This window comes from Cajanus cajan, chromosome 5 (assembly GCF_000230855.2).
Source record: "Cajanus cajan strain Asha chromosome 5, NIPB_CcT2T_4, whole genome shotgun sequence".
Lineage (NCBI taxonomy): Eukaryota > Viridiplantae > Streptophyta > Magnoliopsida > Fabales > Fabaceae > Cajanus > Cajanus cajan.
Genome location: NC_138521.1, coordinates 60,877,409 through 60,895,671, shown reverse-complemented (window position 1 = coordinate 60,895,671; position 18,263 = coordinate 60,877,409). Strand labels below are relative to the sequence as shown.

Genomic DNA, 18,263 nt, shown 5'->3' with positions numbered 1-18,263 from the left:
GTGAATTGTTATGAAATAGTATAGACTATAAAGAACCTATTGTATTTTATTACGATTAGAATATTTGGAGAATAGCCAACAAGAGTTGAGTAGAATGACATACGAACCACATTCTTAAAGAGATCGAAGTTTAAACACTAAAAAAGAACGAAACAATTGAAACTATTTGAATCACTATTGTGACAGAAGGATTGGTTTTATATACCTGTGGGAATATACTGGTTAAGGTTGACAAAAATTATATAATGAATTAGGATAAATAAGTTATTGAATTTTGTGTATTCTATCTACGATTACATAAATAATTTGATTACAAATAAATTTTTATTTGAACCATCCATATATACTGCACCTTTCATGTTTAAAATCCAACATGGTGCAACAACTGTGATGTCTGCATGTTGAGTGGTGATCAGGGTGGTGGTATAGTGGAATAGACAAATTAAAAATAGTATTTTATAGGTTTTCATTTTCTCCTTTCAGAATTTGTGAAAGGGTTATATCATAAACATCTTTTCACATTATTATTATATTTTTCATTTTTCATTTTTCTTTTCTTCTTTTATCTTTTTCCTTTTCTTCTTTTCTTTATCTTCTCTTTACCTCAAATCATCTTAAAAGAGGTTAGATGTTTAGGTGCCAAATTAATTTATGATTAAATATTGTCTTCTAAAGATCTCAAAATGAATGAATTCAACTTACATAGGTTTACTTGCCAAAGGTTATTCTAGAAGAGAGAAAATCCAAATCAGTTCAACCCTTTTTTTAAACCCAAAAATATAACCAAATCCACCATGAGTTGGTTAAATGGCCGACCAAGATGAATCATCTAATTTTTTAAAAATTGAAAAATTGAAACATAAATACTGAAAATCCAACATTATATTAATTCATAATAATAAAATTAAAGAATAATTAAAGTAAAAATATAGATTACATTAAAATAAAATAAAAAAGGAAAATATAAAAAAAAATAGAAAATAAAAACAAGTTAATAAGGGTTGTCTCACCTCAACCCGCGGGTTAAGTGTGTCGGTTTAATAAAATCACAAAAAAGTAAGCCAATATATATATTTTTTACTTATTTAATGCATAAGTAAAATTAGAACAGATTGGTTAACCAAATTGAACTCACTTTAAAACCACAAGCACGAGGCTTAAGGTCGTTTATGTTGAGTACATTTGATTAGCAGCACACACATTACATAGAGGGGAAGTACGGCATGCGCAGACTTACCATTATAGAATAAATCCTGTTCAGTATTAAGGTCTTAAGGTGAATGGTGCAAATTTCATCTTTCTATGCGAGTTCTTTTTCCCCTCGCATTTTTCCACTATCACCCTGACTCAAGGACGAGATGAACAATATTAATATATATATATATATATATATATATATATATATATAGATAAATAGATAAATATAATTTTTTATAGGTTTCATAATTTAAAAGTAACTTTTTATATTTTTAAAATTTTATTTTAAAAAATCAATCTCTAAAAGATATATAAATATAATTAACTTTTTAAAATCTCTTACTTTTATTTTTTGTATCAAAAGATGTGATTATTAATTTTAAAAATTTAAACTTTAAATTTTGCTTTAAATTTAATAATATATTAGACCCTCCGTGCACTATATAAATATAAAATAAGTAAAGTGTATCATGTATGTTACTGTCTCTGTTAATCAATCAACTTAAAGAAAAAATATTGTCGCCAAACAAAGGGAATCATATTGTTAGGCAGCACCGCTTGGTAGCTACAGGATGAATACTAGCTTTAATATTAGGTGCTTTCGGGTTCCAGAGGGATGTTTTAAACTCAACTGCGATGGGGCTGTTAGAGAAGGAGGACTAGCTTCTTGTGGTGGTGTGATAAGGGGCCATCATGGTGCTTTTTTAAGTACTTTTTCAATCAACCTGGACATATGTTCAACGGTACAAAGAGTTATGGACAATTTATTATAAGTTTAAGGTATGCAGGAGAAGGGTCTTATGCTATAGGTGTTTGTTGAGTCTGACTTTTCTCTGGTCATTAAATTTTTAAATGATGGGTGTTATAGGTATCATGCTTGTTATACCACGGTAAATAGAGTGATAAGTTTGGGGAATTAAGATTGGGATGTGACTTATAGGCATATTTGCCGAGAAACCAACCAAATAATAGATATTCTAGTCAAACGCAGAGAAACCATTAGTGAAGGTTTACAGATTTCTCTTTTTGTTGATATTTCACTATGTTTTTCTTCCTAAGTTTTTAGTTTTGGGCATTAAGCCCCTCTATGTATCCAAAACAAGTTATACTTCGTAATCCAAGGTTAAGAGTTAAAATGTAATATTTTTAAAATCAGATCTACCATTGAATTGATCTAGCTATTGATTCAATATTTAATAATTGAACCGTGATTAAATATTGATAAAATAATAATTATTATTATTAATATAAAAATAATATTAAATAAATACAATATCATAATTTTATAATTTTAAAAGTTAAAATAAAATATTTGTTATAAGTTGTTAACATACTTAATGTATAAGCTAAATATAATATAATATTTAAGTTTAAATTTTAATAAAAATATAACAATATCTAATAATAATAATAATAAATTTACATTTAAAAATAAAATGTATTAAATTAATATAATATCAATTAAAAAATAAAGATATTAAAACTACAAATTAACTTGAATGATAAAATTATATTTATTAGACAAGTATTGAATAATGAACATAGGTGAAGTCTGATTCAGTTGGTTCGTGATGGACTTCCAGTGCCCTACTTACTGTTTGTTGATGATGGTTTTATATTTTGCAAAGCATTGGATTCACAAGTTAGAGTGGTGGTATTATTGTTGAAGGAGTTTGCATAGGCTTCGGGCTTAAAAGTTAATCTAGTTAAGTTGTAGTTTATATGTTCAAAAAGGATCTTAAATAAATGCATTGAATACTTACAAATGATTCTAGGGATAATTTACTCACAAAAGATTTATAACTACTTTGGGGTACTAATGATTCAAGGGGATGCATTGCTGATTTTAACCAGGTGTTAGACTATGTTAATGTTTATTTAGCATCTTGGAAGGGTAAGCTCCTCAACAAGGCTGGTTGTTTGTGACTTACTAACTCTATGAATTCTTCTATTCTTGTATATTGTATGTAGTCACTTTGCCTGCAACAAGAAGTGTGTAATAAGAATAATCAAGTCTGGTGAAATTTGTTATGAGCAAAGGATGGTGTAGCTTGAATCTAGTCTTTGGTGAACTGGAGTACCATCTCAAAATTGAAGGAGGAGAGGGATTTGGGTGTATATGATGCTCGATAGATGAATATTTCTTTACTTGGAAAATTGGTGTGAGACCTCTTACATTCAGATCAAAAGTCGTGGGTGGGTCTTTAATGTGAGAAGTACTTGCATAGGGAGCTGGTGTAGCATGCTAAGAAATAGATTGGAGTATCTCAGATATGGAATAGCATTGTTAAGGCTCTTCCTTATATTTGGGAGGGATTTGAACCTCAGTTGGGTGATGACAACTCTTCATTTTGGTATAAAGACTAGTTTGGTATGGGCATACTAAATACGCATGTATTATTTGTTCATATTCATGATGTGGAAGCGACAATGACGCAATGCTAGAGGAATGGAGCTTGGGATTTCAAGTTCTTATACACTCAACTTCCTAATGAGTGGGCCCTACGATTTTCGCATATTAGCATTCCCTTAGTCAGGGGTATTGGGGATCATATCACATGAAAGGGTGATGTATCAAGCTGTTAGACTATAACTTCATGTTTTCAATTTCATCAAACTAAGGCACCTTGTTTGCAACAACACATATAGAAGGGTTTATGGAAACTGCATATACCAAAGAAGGTTAAATTCTTTATCTGGTAAGGATTACATAAGGCTTTACCTACAAACCAATTCAAGTTTTCTCGACATCTTGTGTCTAGTGATGCATGCCCCTCATGTTCATGCTCAACGAAGACTTTGTTACATGCCTTAAGGGATTGTCCTCACTCAAAGGAAGTATGGCCATAAATGAGTCAGAGGTTTGCTCGGGTGTTTATGATGAATGATATCGACACTTGATTCTCAATTGTCATTCAACATCAAGATGGTATGAGGTTGAGTACGATCCTCTAGTGGGTATGAAGGTTTTGCAACAACATGGTTTTTCAGGAAAAATGATGGAGTATTTGATATGTGCTGCATCAGATTGAGATAACTACGGTGGATAATCTCCTATATTTGAAATAAAGAAAGAGTTGAGGAGAATGTGTGTTGATCCCCCCTTAATACCTATGGCTAAAGTTGAATGTAGATGGTAGTTGGTTGAGTGACCAAAGAGTTTTGGGGTCTAGAGGTGTTGTGAGAGATATAGTGGGAGCTTGGAAGAGTGGTTTTGCAAGCTCGACAAGTAATAGTGATACACTTTGTGTAGAATTGTTGACAATAGTAGAAGGTTTGGAGTTGTGCAATCACTCAAGTTGGTCGCACATAATTTGTGAATCAGATTGTGTTGAGGCAGTGTCGATGATATAAGGGTCAAATTATGAGAGTTATCTTCACAAGCATTAGGATATTATCAACAATATTAGGAGAACGGTAGCTTGGAACTTGAGGGTTGTTTTGTGAGTATCTCTTGAGATATAAACAAAGTGGCTTATGCTCTTGCGGGTTGAGAGGCTAGAAATTTAACTATTTATATTGTATGGAAGAGCCCTCCAGTTATTAGTTCCTAGTTGATGAGAGAGAATATTATTTTTCTGTTGTAGTTTCTTTCGTTTGTTTTGTTTATTTTTTTTAATACGCAAAAAAATAAGACAAGTATTAAAACTAAGTTATTCTAATTTATATTTTTTTTATTAAATATGTAATTTTATTAAAAAAAATATTTTAAATTAAAATTTAATATTAAAAAAAAATTTAATTGGACAAATTTAAATTAGTCTAATTGATTTTTTTTATTGATTTTAGATCGATTTTACGAGTTTTCCATCTATTTATTGCAAAAATAATTATCTGCGTCATGAAAAAAAATGGCTTCATGCCTTTTTTGAATTGTTATTCCTTCTACAAATAGTTTAAGTATTTACATGTAATTATCACTCATAATTACAAATATCCTATTGTTTAATTTTTCTAGAATCTTTTAAGAATGCTATCATATACAATTAAGGAGAACAAATCAATCCATGACATGATTTGTCTAACTTATTCTTAGGAAAACAAATGAAAATAATTAAATAGATAAAATAATTTCTTATTTACAATATAAAATAATTGAATCAGTTAAAAATCGATTTTTAATCGAACCGGTCCAATCAATCAGTTCGATACATTTTAAAATCATACTAAAATGTCACTAAACTATTACTAAAATCAAGAGTGTCATATAGTTTTCTACTTTTAATAGTGTGAAATTTAAGAAAGGCTTAAAGTAGTACACAACACCAACCATCACCCTCATATATATATATATATATATATATAGATTGTGGCTTGCATTGCATGGCATATTAGGATTTGGGTCTCAGCAACAATAAGTCCCTTTAAGCTAAAGTATTTGGAACAGAAACCCAATGTCTTAGTTTAATTAATTAATTAGCATTTACTTTTTGTTACGGTTGTTAATTGAGAAGAACGTAGAGGAGTGATCATGACATGGCACCAAAGCAACATCCATTGGGTTAAGATAACCATGTGCATCAAGCTGATTAATATTTGCTACTTATGAAGTTCCTATGTAACTACTACCACCATTAGTGACCAGCGACTAGGGTAGTCACATTACTCAATCTTTAGATAATTTATACAATTGAACACTTAGTCCCAGCTGGGGTTTATTGGATCATTCAAGCTATATTAAAAAAGTTAGTGACTATTTTCTTGGGATCTACTTCATATTCAATTTCCCAATGATCTCCTTGTTTTTTTTTCCAACTCTAGTATAGATTATTCTACAAGAAATTCGCTTTAGTTGCTCTCTGTTCAAACTCTGTTTGATTTGACCAAAACAATCCTTCAAAGCACTCAGAGATCCTTCCATCATTTGTTGTCTTCAAGGTTTTTTATTAATATTTTTTATTGAATATAGATCCTAATTTGGCAGTGACGGATTGGATTCACGGTTTGAGAAAATGGTAGTTTCAAATTGTCTGTCTGCCACTTGTATGCTGGTCACAAATTAGGAATTGAATAGGATGAATGGATTAAGTATTTAACAGTAGAATACAACGCACTACTTTCGTGCAATTCGCATAATGCCCACACCTTAGACAATGAAAATGACTTCAATTGGTGCCTTTCAATTGTTACTTTGAATGTTAAAAGAAATTGACACTGCATGATTAGAATTATGTAAAAAAAAAACTATAAATGGGTGTAAAATATGGATGGAGTTCAAATTAGTTTAGTTTGAGAGTAATTCTGGAATTATTTTACTTAATAATTTATGATATATATTAAATTTTAATAATTCAATCATTAATTTATAAAAATTTATTAAATAGATAAAGTCTAAGAAAATTTATAAAATTTAAAAATTAATTAATATTTAGTTTCATACATTCACATTAACAAATATTCAAAATTACCTTAAATTTATATAAAATTTAAAAATTATTTAACGCTTCATTTTAGATATTCAAATTAACATATATTTATAAAGTATATTATATATTAATTTTAATTGATGTAATAAGACATTAAATAGTTTTCACATTCTGTAAAAATTTATATTATTAATCTATTTAATAATAATTTTTAATTTAATAATTAGGTATTATTAAAATTTATTGTATATTATGATTTATTGAATGGAGTAACTCTATAATTTTTTTAAATTTGAAAAAATTATTTAATACTTCATTTTATACATTCAAATTAGTGTTTGTTTATAAAACTATATTATATGTTAATTTAAATTTATGTAACAAAGTATTAAATAATTTTTAGATTTTGTAATTTTTTTATATTTAATACATTTGATAAGAATTTTTAATTTAATAATTAATAAAATTTATCATGTATTGCAAGTTATTTAATAGAATAACTTTATCTCCGTGCATAAAATATTACTAATATATATTATCCCTAAAAAAAAAGTGATAAAATATTATTAATCGTATGAATCAATTCACACACAATTATTTCAACTTAACACGTAATTAAAGTACAATTATTTAAAGGACAAGGAGTAGAATATTAGCTTGGGTAAATCTCCAATAAAATTCCATATCCCAAAACCCCAATATAGTCATCCATAAATAAGAAATCCAACATTCAAGTTAGTTATTGCAAGAGATATAAGTAAAAGTTAAAGTGAATGTGAAGCCAGTGTCATTTGTTCATCCTTTAAGGTGTTGTCTATTGCGTGAATGCATGAGGAATGCACTCATTAGGACTCACAATTTTTTGTCCTTGTGGATGTGTTTCGCATATTTGTATTGATTCTTATGTAGCAATGAGGTCATTCTTGATTGAGGTTGTGTATTAGGTTGTTTACACTGAGAGTGTGTATTGGGTTGTTTATGTTTGCTTTGATGTTTAGGTTGATTATACGGTAATAAGATGGAACCAATATCTCAGTCCAGAACAATTGCCCTCAAGTAACATGCTAGCTTCGAGTATGTTATGTTTTTATTTCCTTTCGGCCTCGTGTATCATTAGCCCACATTCATCTTTTTAAATGGTAAAGTGGGTCAACCCATTTAGAGTTGGACAGGGCAAGATAACCCATCAAAGAAATGATGATGGATTGATGGATTGTCCTGCTTTAATAAATTGATAAGTTAAAAATGATGGGTCGACAAGTTGACTAACCTTCAACTCTGTCTAATTTTTTTTAATTGACAGATTTCAATATACATTATCACTTCAACCTATATTTTATTATCTATACTTATTATAAAGGAGATAGATATGTAACCGTTTTTGGTCTCTATTTTTTAGTGGACTATTATATTCTTCAAATGTAAAAAAAAAATCTTATATCTTTTTAAATAATTACACGCAATCTTTTAATATTCTGTTTGTGTATAATTATTAGAGGCATGAAATGCCTCGACTCCTCTAATATTATCTATAAAGAGAATAAGTTTTGATAACTACCATTTTGGTTTTCATTTTTGTATTTGACACTATTATCTTTAAATTTAATAAAATTTATTTTTTCAAAATATTTTTAAAAATAAATATATTGAGGCACGAAGTACCTTTTTCCCTACTAGTTCTTTATAAAATTGATTAGAGGTATTATATTTTTCATGAAAATGGACAAAGTAATATATATTTCTATTAAAAAAAGATATTATACATGAAAATATACTGGTAAAATATGTGATTAAAACAAGATATTTTTATTTCATACAAAATAAAAATAATTACTTAGAAAAAGAATTTAAACTATAAAATAAAAAAATTGATCCATAAATTCACTGCAAATTTATCTTTTAAAAATATTAAAAAAAGTTGGTTGACAGATTAAAACTATTGGGTTGACGAGTTTGGTGAGGTGGGTTGGTGGATTTATTTGTCCAACCCAACCCACCAAAATTAGGCAGGTTGACGAGTTGACCCATTAGACTCAACTCACATTGTCATTCCTATGAATTTGACAAATAGCTTTTAAAAAAAATTACTTAGCCTTCTTGCATTTCCTTCCTTTGCTACTTCCCCTCCCAACTCCACCCTTACAATTTTGTTTCTTTATGCTTTCTCATGTAATTTATTTTCTCCATTAATTCTTAATTTTGTAGTAAAAAATTGTTGAGAATGTGATGTAGTTGAATTTTCCAAGGTAGGACGTACAACAAGAATGTCTCAATTAAGAAATTGAGACCGTAGAATTAACTAGCAAGCACGAAAGCTCAAAATTCAAAGCAAAAAAGAGAAAGAAGTGAGGAAAGAGAGAGAAGAGAGTTGTGCTTTCCTATGTGTCTTTTCCTATTAGTAGAGTGTGATATTTATAGGAGGAAAAGGTACTAGGAGCATCAGACAATAAACACATGAAATCATAACCTTTAAAGAATAATAAAAGACTTAAATGTGTAATAAAACATGACCATAAAATTAAAAATATTTTATGAGTACTTAATTTTTAAAGATGCTAAAATTGTTATGTTTCAGCTCTTAATTATTTAAAATATTAAAAAATATTTAATTAAAAACATAGAATCTACAAAAAGTTTGTGTATCTCGCATAAGGAGGGAAGAATTGACTAATTTGCATTGCGACAAGCCTGCTTGATATATAAATCATTCTTCGAAGGCAATACTAGTTGATGTGAGACTTCTTCCTTTTGTAATACATATATATATACAACAAATTTGGAGATAAGTAAAGAGTTTTTTATCTATTTTTTCTACACAATACTTACTTCTTATATGAGATAAGATCCTTTTAGGGAGTTTTTCTATACATGAAGATATGGGAGTAATGATATCGAAGCCAACTCCTTTAGCCCAACCAAAAGCTTTGACTTCTACTTCTCATGGTAAAAAAGATTTTATTGTTGTCAATCTAGATGAATTGGCAAGAGGAGTATCCAGAAGAACCAAAGTCCTTTTATTATGGTCTAACTAATTCCTAAGAAGTAACAAAAAAAAATGATAAGCCTTCTACTCAAGGTCCTACGTATTTAGTGGATATGGTCCTTAATCACAACCAATTTATTGTTAGGAAAAAGGTGAAATCACAAAATAAATAACAACATTGTCTCCTACTTTCTGATGAAGCATTTTTAACAAGATTGTCTCCTGACGGGGTTCTAGCATCTCCTACTTCAATACTCCACTTGAGCACATCACATCAAGGCTAAAAAATCTAATCACATTAAAGATCTTACATTAGAAAAGGATACCTCGAGGAAGCAAAAGGAAGACTTGGGGTAGTCATTAAATGATTGTGATGTTCAACTTGAGGTTTTGAGAGATGTCTATATAAAGGATATACATCTAGAACATGGTGGAAAGCACAAAATGTCTTATAGCTAAACACACTTCTAAGTCAAAACTTTAAACACAATGGAATGAGTAATAACCCTCAACTTTAACAACCTTATGCTAAAGTAAAGTCTTAACATCTCAATTTCATAAGTGTGTTAATAAACATAGGTTTATTCCAGAGAAGCTAATGTACACATTTATTATTCAATCATTAGAGTGAACATTGTTTGTGTTTATTATATAAACTTTAGAAAGATAAAAACTTTGTTTATTATTATCTATTGTACTTAATTGATCATAACTCTCATTTTCATTTGTTAAACACTTGGAGTGTGAAGTCTTAAGAGACTTGCATAAAAGCACTTGAAATCGTACTAGGAGAGATATACATGAATTAGGTTTTTTCCTATTGGTTGAAACCAATGACTACATAGTATTGATGTTTGCTTGGGTTTCAATTAAGAAAACTTAAAAGTACTTTTAATCTCAAAAATAATTTATTCTTTATTTTATGCAAATTTGAAATTATAAATTGAAATTCACCTAAATATTTTTAAAATTTTATCTAAATATAATGAATTAATGAAATAAATTTTGATAAACTTATTGCATGATCTTCTTATATATTTGTATTTCAATTTATACTTGTACTTATTGGAAAAAAGTACTCATCCAAAGTCTTTGATCCTTGAGGTTAAAAATGGTAATTATACCTGTAAAAAGGACTTTAATGCCAAAGTAACCGAGTATTTAGAGTGCACGGGTGTAATCTCAAGAATGAGAATTCCTCCTAAAAGTGAAATGCAAGTGTGTATATATATAAGAGAAAATGTTATTGTTAGCCAATAGGACATTTAAGTGCATCCAAGATCTTTTATTATCACATAACGATCAAATGTTACAATGTTGCTCACATAGGAATGTGCTCAACAGGCTAAGGACTACTCGACCTTGGGAAATGTCTTGTTCGGTCGGGTAAGTAATTTGGATCTTTGTTATGTAGTTGTGATGGCATTATTATAGTTATAAAGTTGAGAATCAACAGGTCCTCTGCATCCAATTCTGAGACCTATCTGATACAATACTTCTTACCCTTTTTCCACCTCTTCCCTTGAAGAGATATTTCCTTTTCTCTCTTTCCTTAAAACCTATCCCCCCCTCACTTTAAACTTGTCCTGATATGGGAAACACGTTAGGAAAAACCTAACCGTCATCCAAGTCCATAGCATTTAGAATGTGTAATTTATTTTTCTTTAGGATTAGAGATCTTCATTTATACCATAGTTACCATTTATGAGTTTCATGATTTTTGTAATTTTCTCTCTAAAATCTCATAATGATTGGTGTTACATTATGAAATTCAATCTATGCATTAATGGTGTTGATCCTCATATTAAATCTCTCAACTTGTTAAATATTCTACAATCCTCAAATTCAGACTGCTAACTTATGCATTATACAATGTGTAGACTTCTCAAAATATTTTTGAGATAATACACATGCCCCCTAGCCTTAAGCACGAGGTGTGTAAAGGTTGTAGCCAACCCTCCATTTTTTGCCGATTAGTCAAGGCCTCTTAGAATAATCTTAAAACAATTCACTTGCCCTAGCCTTAATCCCTAATTTTTTGTGTAAGGTGGTCAGTTGCAAGTTGGCCCTACTCACATCTTTTTGAGTAGATTTTTTGTGCATGCTGGTTGATTGCAAGTTGTTTCTACTCACATCTTTCTAAGCTAATTTTTTATGCATGGTGGCTAGTTGCAAGCCAGTCCTACTCACATCTTTTTTAGTCAATTTTTTTGTGCATAGTGGTTGGTTACAAGCTAATCTTACTCACATTTTTTTGAGTTGATTTTTTGTGTGTGTTGGTCGGTTGCAAGTTGGTCCTACTAACATCTTTTTGAGTCAATTTTTTAAGCATGATGGTCAATTTCAAGTTGGTCCTACTTAGGATAGTCCCTCCTTAACTCATCGAGACATTTTTTCAAGGACAAAATCATAGTGACCCAACGAGCATTAAAGTGGACAATACTTCAGACATAATGACCTTAACAATGTCAACGGACTTACGATCAAAACATTGACACTAAAAGGAGGGTCCATGCCACTCTTGCCCCTTAGCCTCGACTAAGGGACTTGTTCCATTATGTCTAAAAGTCTCACATCGCTTAGGAATTGAGGCTAAAAGTAATTTATAAATGTCTTCCCTCCTTAACCTACCGAGGCATCTTCTCTAGGACAAAACTGTGACAATTCAACGAATGTTAAAGCGGACAATATCCCATATGCAATAATCCTAACGATGTCAACAGATTTACAATCGAAACAAAACCAAACCCGCAATATGTCTTCACTTTAGGGATGTCAAAAAGAATTATACTCGTAGATATCCATGGATAAAATCTGCTATATTTAGTAAATGAATATTGTAAATGGATATTTACAAATACTAATATTTTCTATACTTGCATTAACAAGTTGGTTATTGATATCATAGTATTCGTATTCGTGGATACCCACTAATATTCAATAACATAATTACATATTAATTTTTTTTAAGTTATGAGAATAAATTGCCTTAACAATTAAATTTAGTTTTTAAATTGAAGAATCTTTATTAATAAAACCATATATAATATTTGAATAATTTAAGTTTTAACTTTTAAATTATTATTTTAAAATAAATTATTAAAATAAATAAAATTTATTATTAAAATATTTTTGAAATTTTATTTATTTTTAAATAAATATTCACGAAGATCTACGAATACCTACAAATATTAAAATAATACGCGAGTACTTGCTATCCACACAAATACAGGAATAAGTATAAAAAATATATTTATTCAACAGAATTGATAACAAATCCTACTACTGGTACCCATCCTCTCTCGATGACATCCTACCTTGTTTACTCTTTTAACTCTTCCGGCTGGTTGATGGCGTGAGTCTATTCACATGGCCTCAGGAATATCTTTCCACATTATAAATTCTTCACTCCACTCTGTTAAGTAGAGACCCCCACCTCCTGATACTGTCAAATTTAATCTACATGATCATCTAACTCAAGATGATTGGTGTCATTCTTAGAGACAACTTGGGTTCTTAGATTGTTCGACTTCTATGTTCTTTGGCCATGACAACATCCTGCTCATGGAGCTACTCTGCTACAAGGGGTTCCCTTATATTAAATTAAATAAAAGGCTAACAGCAAATAAGTGACACTTCAATTATGATAAGAAACATTTGTTAAAAAAAAACAGTTACATTAAAGTCATTATTTAGTGCAAAGACGATGCGATTGATTACTAATTAAAAGCTCCTCTCAATCCCTGTCTTCTCCCATTTGAAATTTACTCATCCTCCTAGAATGACAGTTCTTTATTATTGCGCCTAACCTTCGTTGGTATGTCATTTTTTTATGATTGAATGCTTAAAATCATGTGAATTGTTAGAGAGAAATTAATATTACTCTTATATTACTGATCAACTAATTTGATGTTAACTTTTTTAATTACACTAAAATGGCTTTTTCGGCAAGAGGCTCAGATATAGTGACTGATTTCCATAGAAATAAAGTTTAACCCGTGTTTGGAACTGCGTTACAAAAGCACTTTTTTAATTTTTTGACAGCCTTGCTCTATATCGTTAGAACATTGATTTTGAAAACCACTACTCTAGGAAGACAATTATTTAATCATACCACATCACATATATGTACCGAAAAAAACCACATCAAATATGGTCCAAAGGATTAATTTCATAACTAATTAAAATACAATAATATTTATTAGTTCTTTCTCAATTTTTTATATGCACTATTAAATCTTTCAATCTCTTAGAATATTGAATACATAGCATTTATGTTTTTGATATCATTAAAAAAATTATTAGATATTGTTTACTTTTATTTATTTAACCGGTGTCCTAGGAAGGACTTATTTACATTCACCGGTAGCATAATAAATAATTAATTAGATACAATCAAAACAGCAGAATCTTGTACGTTTCGATTCAATACACGATCAATATCCTAGCAAGACGTCAAAAGTAACGGTAACACGGCATATTCCTCCAACGATCACATGACTCATAATTTTATCTTCAATGACGGGTATGGTGGAATAAACCAAAAATCACAGAGGACCACTTTTGTCTAGTGCCTTTCTTTGCCACAATCGATCATTGTCTTTTATTGTTAACATGTCTCTCTCGGGAACATAGGCTCCAAGGAGTAATGTAACACCCTCCCCTCAAACTCCCCCTTACCAAATTATAAGCTTATCTATAAAGTATAAACACGACACTAACATGCTAGAGACTTGGAACAGGACATGAGTTCCTATCCCATGTTGTATTATTTGCTCTTCAACTACTACTTTAGGGTTGATAGCTAAGTCTTCATTCAGCAATTATGAATTAATTATTTCAGAAATGACACTCATTGTCTATAAATATATGAGAAGAGAATACAAAAAAGATCGTCCAACCTAGCATTCCCGGAACAGAGTCAATAGACCAGAAAAGAAATATGAAATTAGGAGGCATTAATACACGAAAAAACAAATTCTTTGCTGTATAATTCAGAAAACCACAATGATGGAGGCAAATTTAAAAAGAGGAGGCAAAAGAAAGAAAGAAGAAGAAAAAAAATTATAATTTATATATTATAAAAATAAAATAAAAAATAAAAAAAAAATAAAAGGTGAGGCAAATACCAACGAATTAAGCTTCCACGAAGGCCAGTTGCAGTAATCCAAATTTGTATAAGAATTCCTCCGTCTACAATGCTGTTTGAACTGCTCTCACCCTGTAATGGCAGGGTAGCTTCTATACATGAATGTGATGGATTGATTATTTGCATATATAAAATAAATTAAAAAAAGTGTCCCCCGGCTGCTTTGCTTGACTAGAGTTTACCCACTTTTTCTTTATGGGTGTCACCTTTTCACGACCTTGTTATTGCGTGGAAAACTATCTGTGGTAGAAAACCAAGTGCACCAGGAGATGGCACAAGTAAATTCCACTATTACCCAACACATTCCTCACGTACTACTCAACGCCAACAGATAGATCATTTGATGGTTCCAAACACTCCTGTGGGTTGGCATAGAAATAATCCTCTTCTTTGGGCCTGTCAGGGATCACTAGCCTCTTAGTTTGGCTACCCATGCGATACGCATGAGCTTCCTTCACAGCCGAAGAGAACTCATCCCAGTTCAGCACTCCATTATTGTACTGATCTATCAAATCGACTAGGAGCTTTCTGTTCAATAAAATCGTTCTCTTAAACCCAAGATATCTGTACAAGCATTGGAGAGGGTACAAAGTCAACTCACTTGTCACAAAAATACTGACAACATTAAAGGACCAAAAACCTTAAACTATGCCAGAGCCAGACTGCCTTTGTTAGTATCATCTCTAATCAACAATAACAGCAAGTTGATCTCTCAGAAGATGTGAATACATAAATGGCTTCAACATGAAGTGTTTTAGTATTTTAACAGAAGACACATGCCAACATTCCAAAAGAAATATAAAATACCAGTTTGTGCAGTTATTGATAGAAACAAAATTATATTTGATTAACGAATGAGGAGGTGTGAAAGTAGTAGAGTTCACAAATAACATATTTTACTAGCAAAACTTTACCTGCGATGGCCCTCAACCACTTTGGCCATATTTCCATCATAAGTGGGAACAAAAATATCACTCTCCAATGAGACAAGATAATCCAATGCGGCCATCTGGGATGAGTGATTTTGGAAGAACCGAAGGTCAGATGGCTCCAACAGTGTTTCCTTCCTGACCTGTTTTGACAAAGCGCAAAAAAGGTAAGACATGGAACAATAACAAACATTACAATTACCATGTTTCCTTGAGCTTTGATGTTTACCAATTTTGGGAACTCCTTCCCAAGACTTGCCATTCTCCTTTCCCCTCCATATATTTCCCCAGCTGCAATGTAGATTTGAATGTTCCGATCAATGTCAAGAGCCTTAAGCGTAAGGGCAGTCTCCTCAGGTGTTAGAGGGCATAAACCGTCTTTTCTTTTTAAATCGGAATTAATTATTTTTTCCTTCCACCAAGGATAAGCATATCTGACAATTCACAGAATATTGAAATTTGAGAGAGATTCGTATCAAATCTCTTTGCAATGTCCATGGTGATCAGAATAAAAGAAAAACAATGAAATCAAGAAATAGCATGACTATGCAGATTAATAATCACCTCATTCTTGTTAACTCTTCCACCTCATCCCTGTTGCAACCTTGAGTACAGCCAGAAAATGCCAACATGTCCATCTCATACCTCAGATGGAGCACCAGAAATGGACCTTTTTGCCTTAAAAGGTTGATCACCTTTCTCCCCAACTCCTCTATCTGAGAAGTAAATCTCAGAGCACTAAAATTAACTCGGCAACGCAGCTTCTGAATCTCTATAGGTTGACCATTATTAGCCAACCGAGCATCAGTTCTATTCAAATGAACAACTTTGTACTTCTGTATCAATGGCAGAATCTACAATAACAAACACATCATTTGCGTCAAATTAGTAAAATGAGAAACTAGAAACACCATAGTTGAGTTGAAAACAACAATCACAAGCCAGGCTGACAGTTTTTAAACTCCTAACTAGTAACTAATTGGCTCAAGGACACTACATGACTAGAATAAAACTAACCTGGTTCTTATAGTAAGATATATCCGACCAACTGACAGGCGGCATAGTGTAAAGAAACCCACGTTCTACTTTCAGCTTGAGCCTGGGAGGCAACTCTTTCAATATCCGCACTTCATCCCTCAAGGACGTGATAAAATGATCCACATCAAATATGTCTTGGAAGTCACTATGACACAAAAGAACAAACACTGATTAAGAAGAAATCCTAACTCAAAAACAAGTAGCACGCAGAAGATTCCTTCAACATTAAAGGCTCACCTGGGATCAGCCCAAAAGGATGTCTTATCCAATTCGGGAACTATAAGCGTGACATTTAAATATCTGGCAATAGCCACCATGTCACAAATCTGTAAAAACACATAAGATAATGAGAAAAACAAATGGGAAAGCGAATAAGAAGAAAAGCAAAAGATGAGCATGAAGCACTGACTGCTGCTCTCATTTGGTTGAGCCCTCCATTGCAGGAGACCATGAGGTATCCGTTGTTCTTATAAACTCCTGGTGAGTGGAGAGAAGAAAAGGAATTAACGATAGATAAGGCAACATGAATTGAAAAGGGTGTTTGAAAAACTGACTCTTGGGAGGGAGAAGAGGAGGACGCGGAGAGGGTAACTCCATGTCCAATGCTCTAACAGCGGACTCGTGAGTGAAACAAGAAGGCCAACCCTTCAAAACTCTGGGACCCCACATGTCACCGAGAGCCGTTAACTGAACGACGCAAGTCCACAGTAACACCGATGTGGTAGCCCGTATCATCCACATCTTCATCTTGGAACGAGACGAAGCCGAAGCCGAACCTGAAGCCGACCCTAACCCCATCCCCACCTTCTGAACCTTACTCTCCCACCTCTTCAAACCCATAAAACCTTCCCACTCCGCCCTGCACATTTATTCTCTCCCCAATGCGCTATTCATGTCCGCCAAACCCTAAACGTCGCTTCGATCCCCCTTTTTCTCCGCCGAGATCCCAAACGGCGTCGGATCCAACCTAACACGCACTCACCGAACCCCCATTCGCCAATGCCGACACTCGCCGATTTCGAGTTGAAGAACCGTCAGCGTCACCGTCAGCGAAGTTCAATTCTCTGCCACATTAACAGCGACACCAGTTCTTCGGCGGAGGAGTGCGAGGCTTGTTATCCAAATCGAAAGCGCACAATTGTTTATTCGAGGGATAAAGAGAAAGGAAAAGGTGCTGTAATTTTGGGAAAAGGGCGAATTGAATAGAGAAGGGACCGGCGGCGAGTGACGTGGAATGATCGGCGCCGAGTTCAGGAATTGTTATAGGTAGACGGTAGTGAGAGAGAGAGAGAGAGAGAGAACGAGAGAGAGGAATAAAACGCACAACAGAAAGACATTCGGTGTTGACGCACACAAGAAAGCAAAGCAACGGCGTGCGCCACCCGTGCTAACCCAACCCAAACCATGGTTAAGCTCATCCAACCTTTGGTTGCCTTCACTTAGCAATCGTCTATTCTACATTCATATTATTTTATTTTTGGTTTAATAAAAAAAGAATTATCATATTTCAAAATTAAAAAAATTATCATTTAATTTTAAAAATTCTATACATTTTAATGCTTTATATTTTTAAGAAAATAAAGTTAGGTCAAATATAATGT

The 18,263-nt window shown here is 31.9% G+C and overlaps 1 protein-coding gene across 1 annotated transcript; it reads right to left on the bottom strand.

The window, feature by feature from the left end:
• Nucleotides 1-14,471: 14,471 nt before the first annotated feature.
• Nucleotides 14,472-18,036, bottom strand: LOC109809164 (rhamnogalacturonan I rhamnosyltransferase 1). Its single transcript, XM_020372399.3, has 8 exons — nt 17,217-18,036; nt 17,072-17,139; nt 16,900-16,988; nt 16,642-16,807; nt 16,189-16,478; nt 15,854-16,058; nt 15,610-15,767; nt 14,472-15,259 (listed from the first exon to the last, which is right to left on the bottom strand). The coding sequence occupies exons 1-8, from the start codon at nt 17,527-17,529 to the stop codon at nt 15,010-15,012; spliced, it is 1,539 nt and encodes a 512-aa protein (XP_020227988.1). The 5' UTR covers nt 17,530-18,036; the 3' UTR covers nt 14,472-15,009.
• Nucleotides 18,037-18,263: the final 227 nt, after the last annotated feature.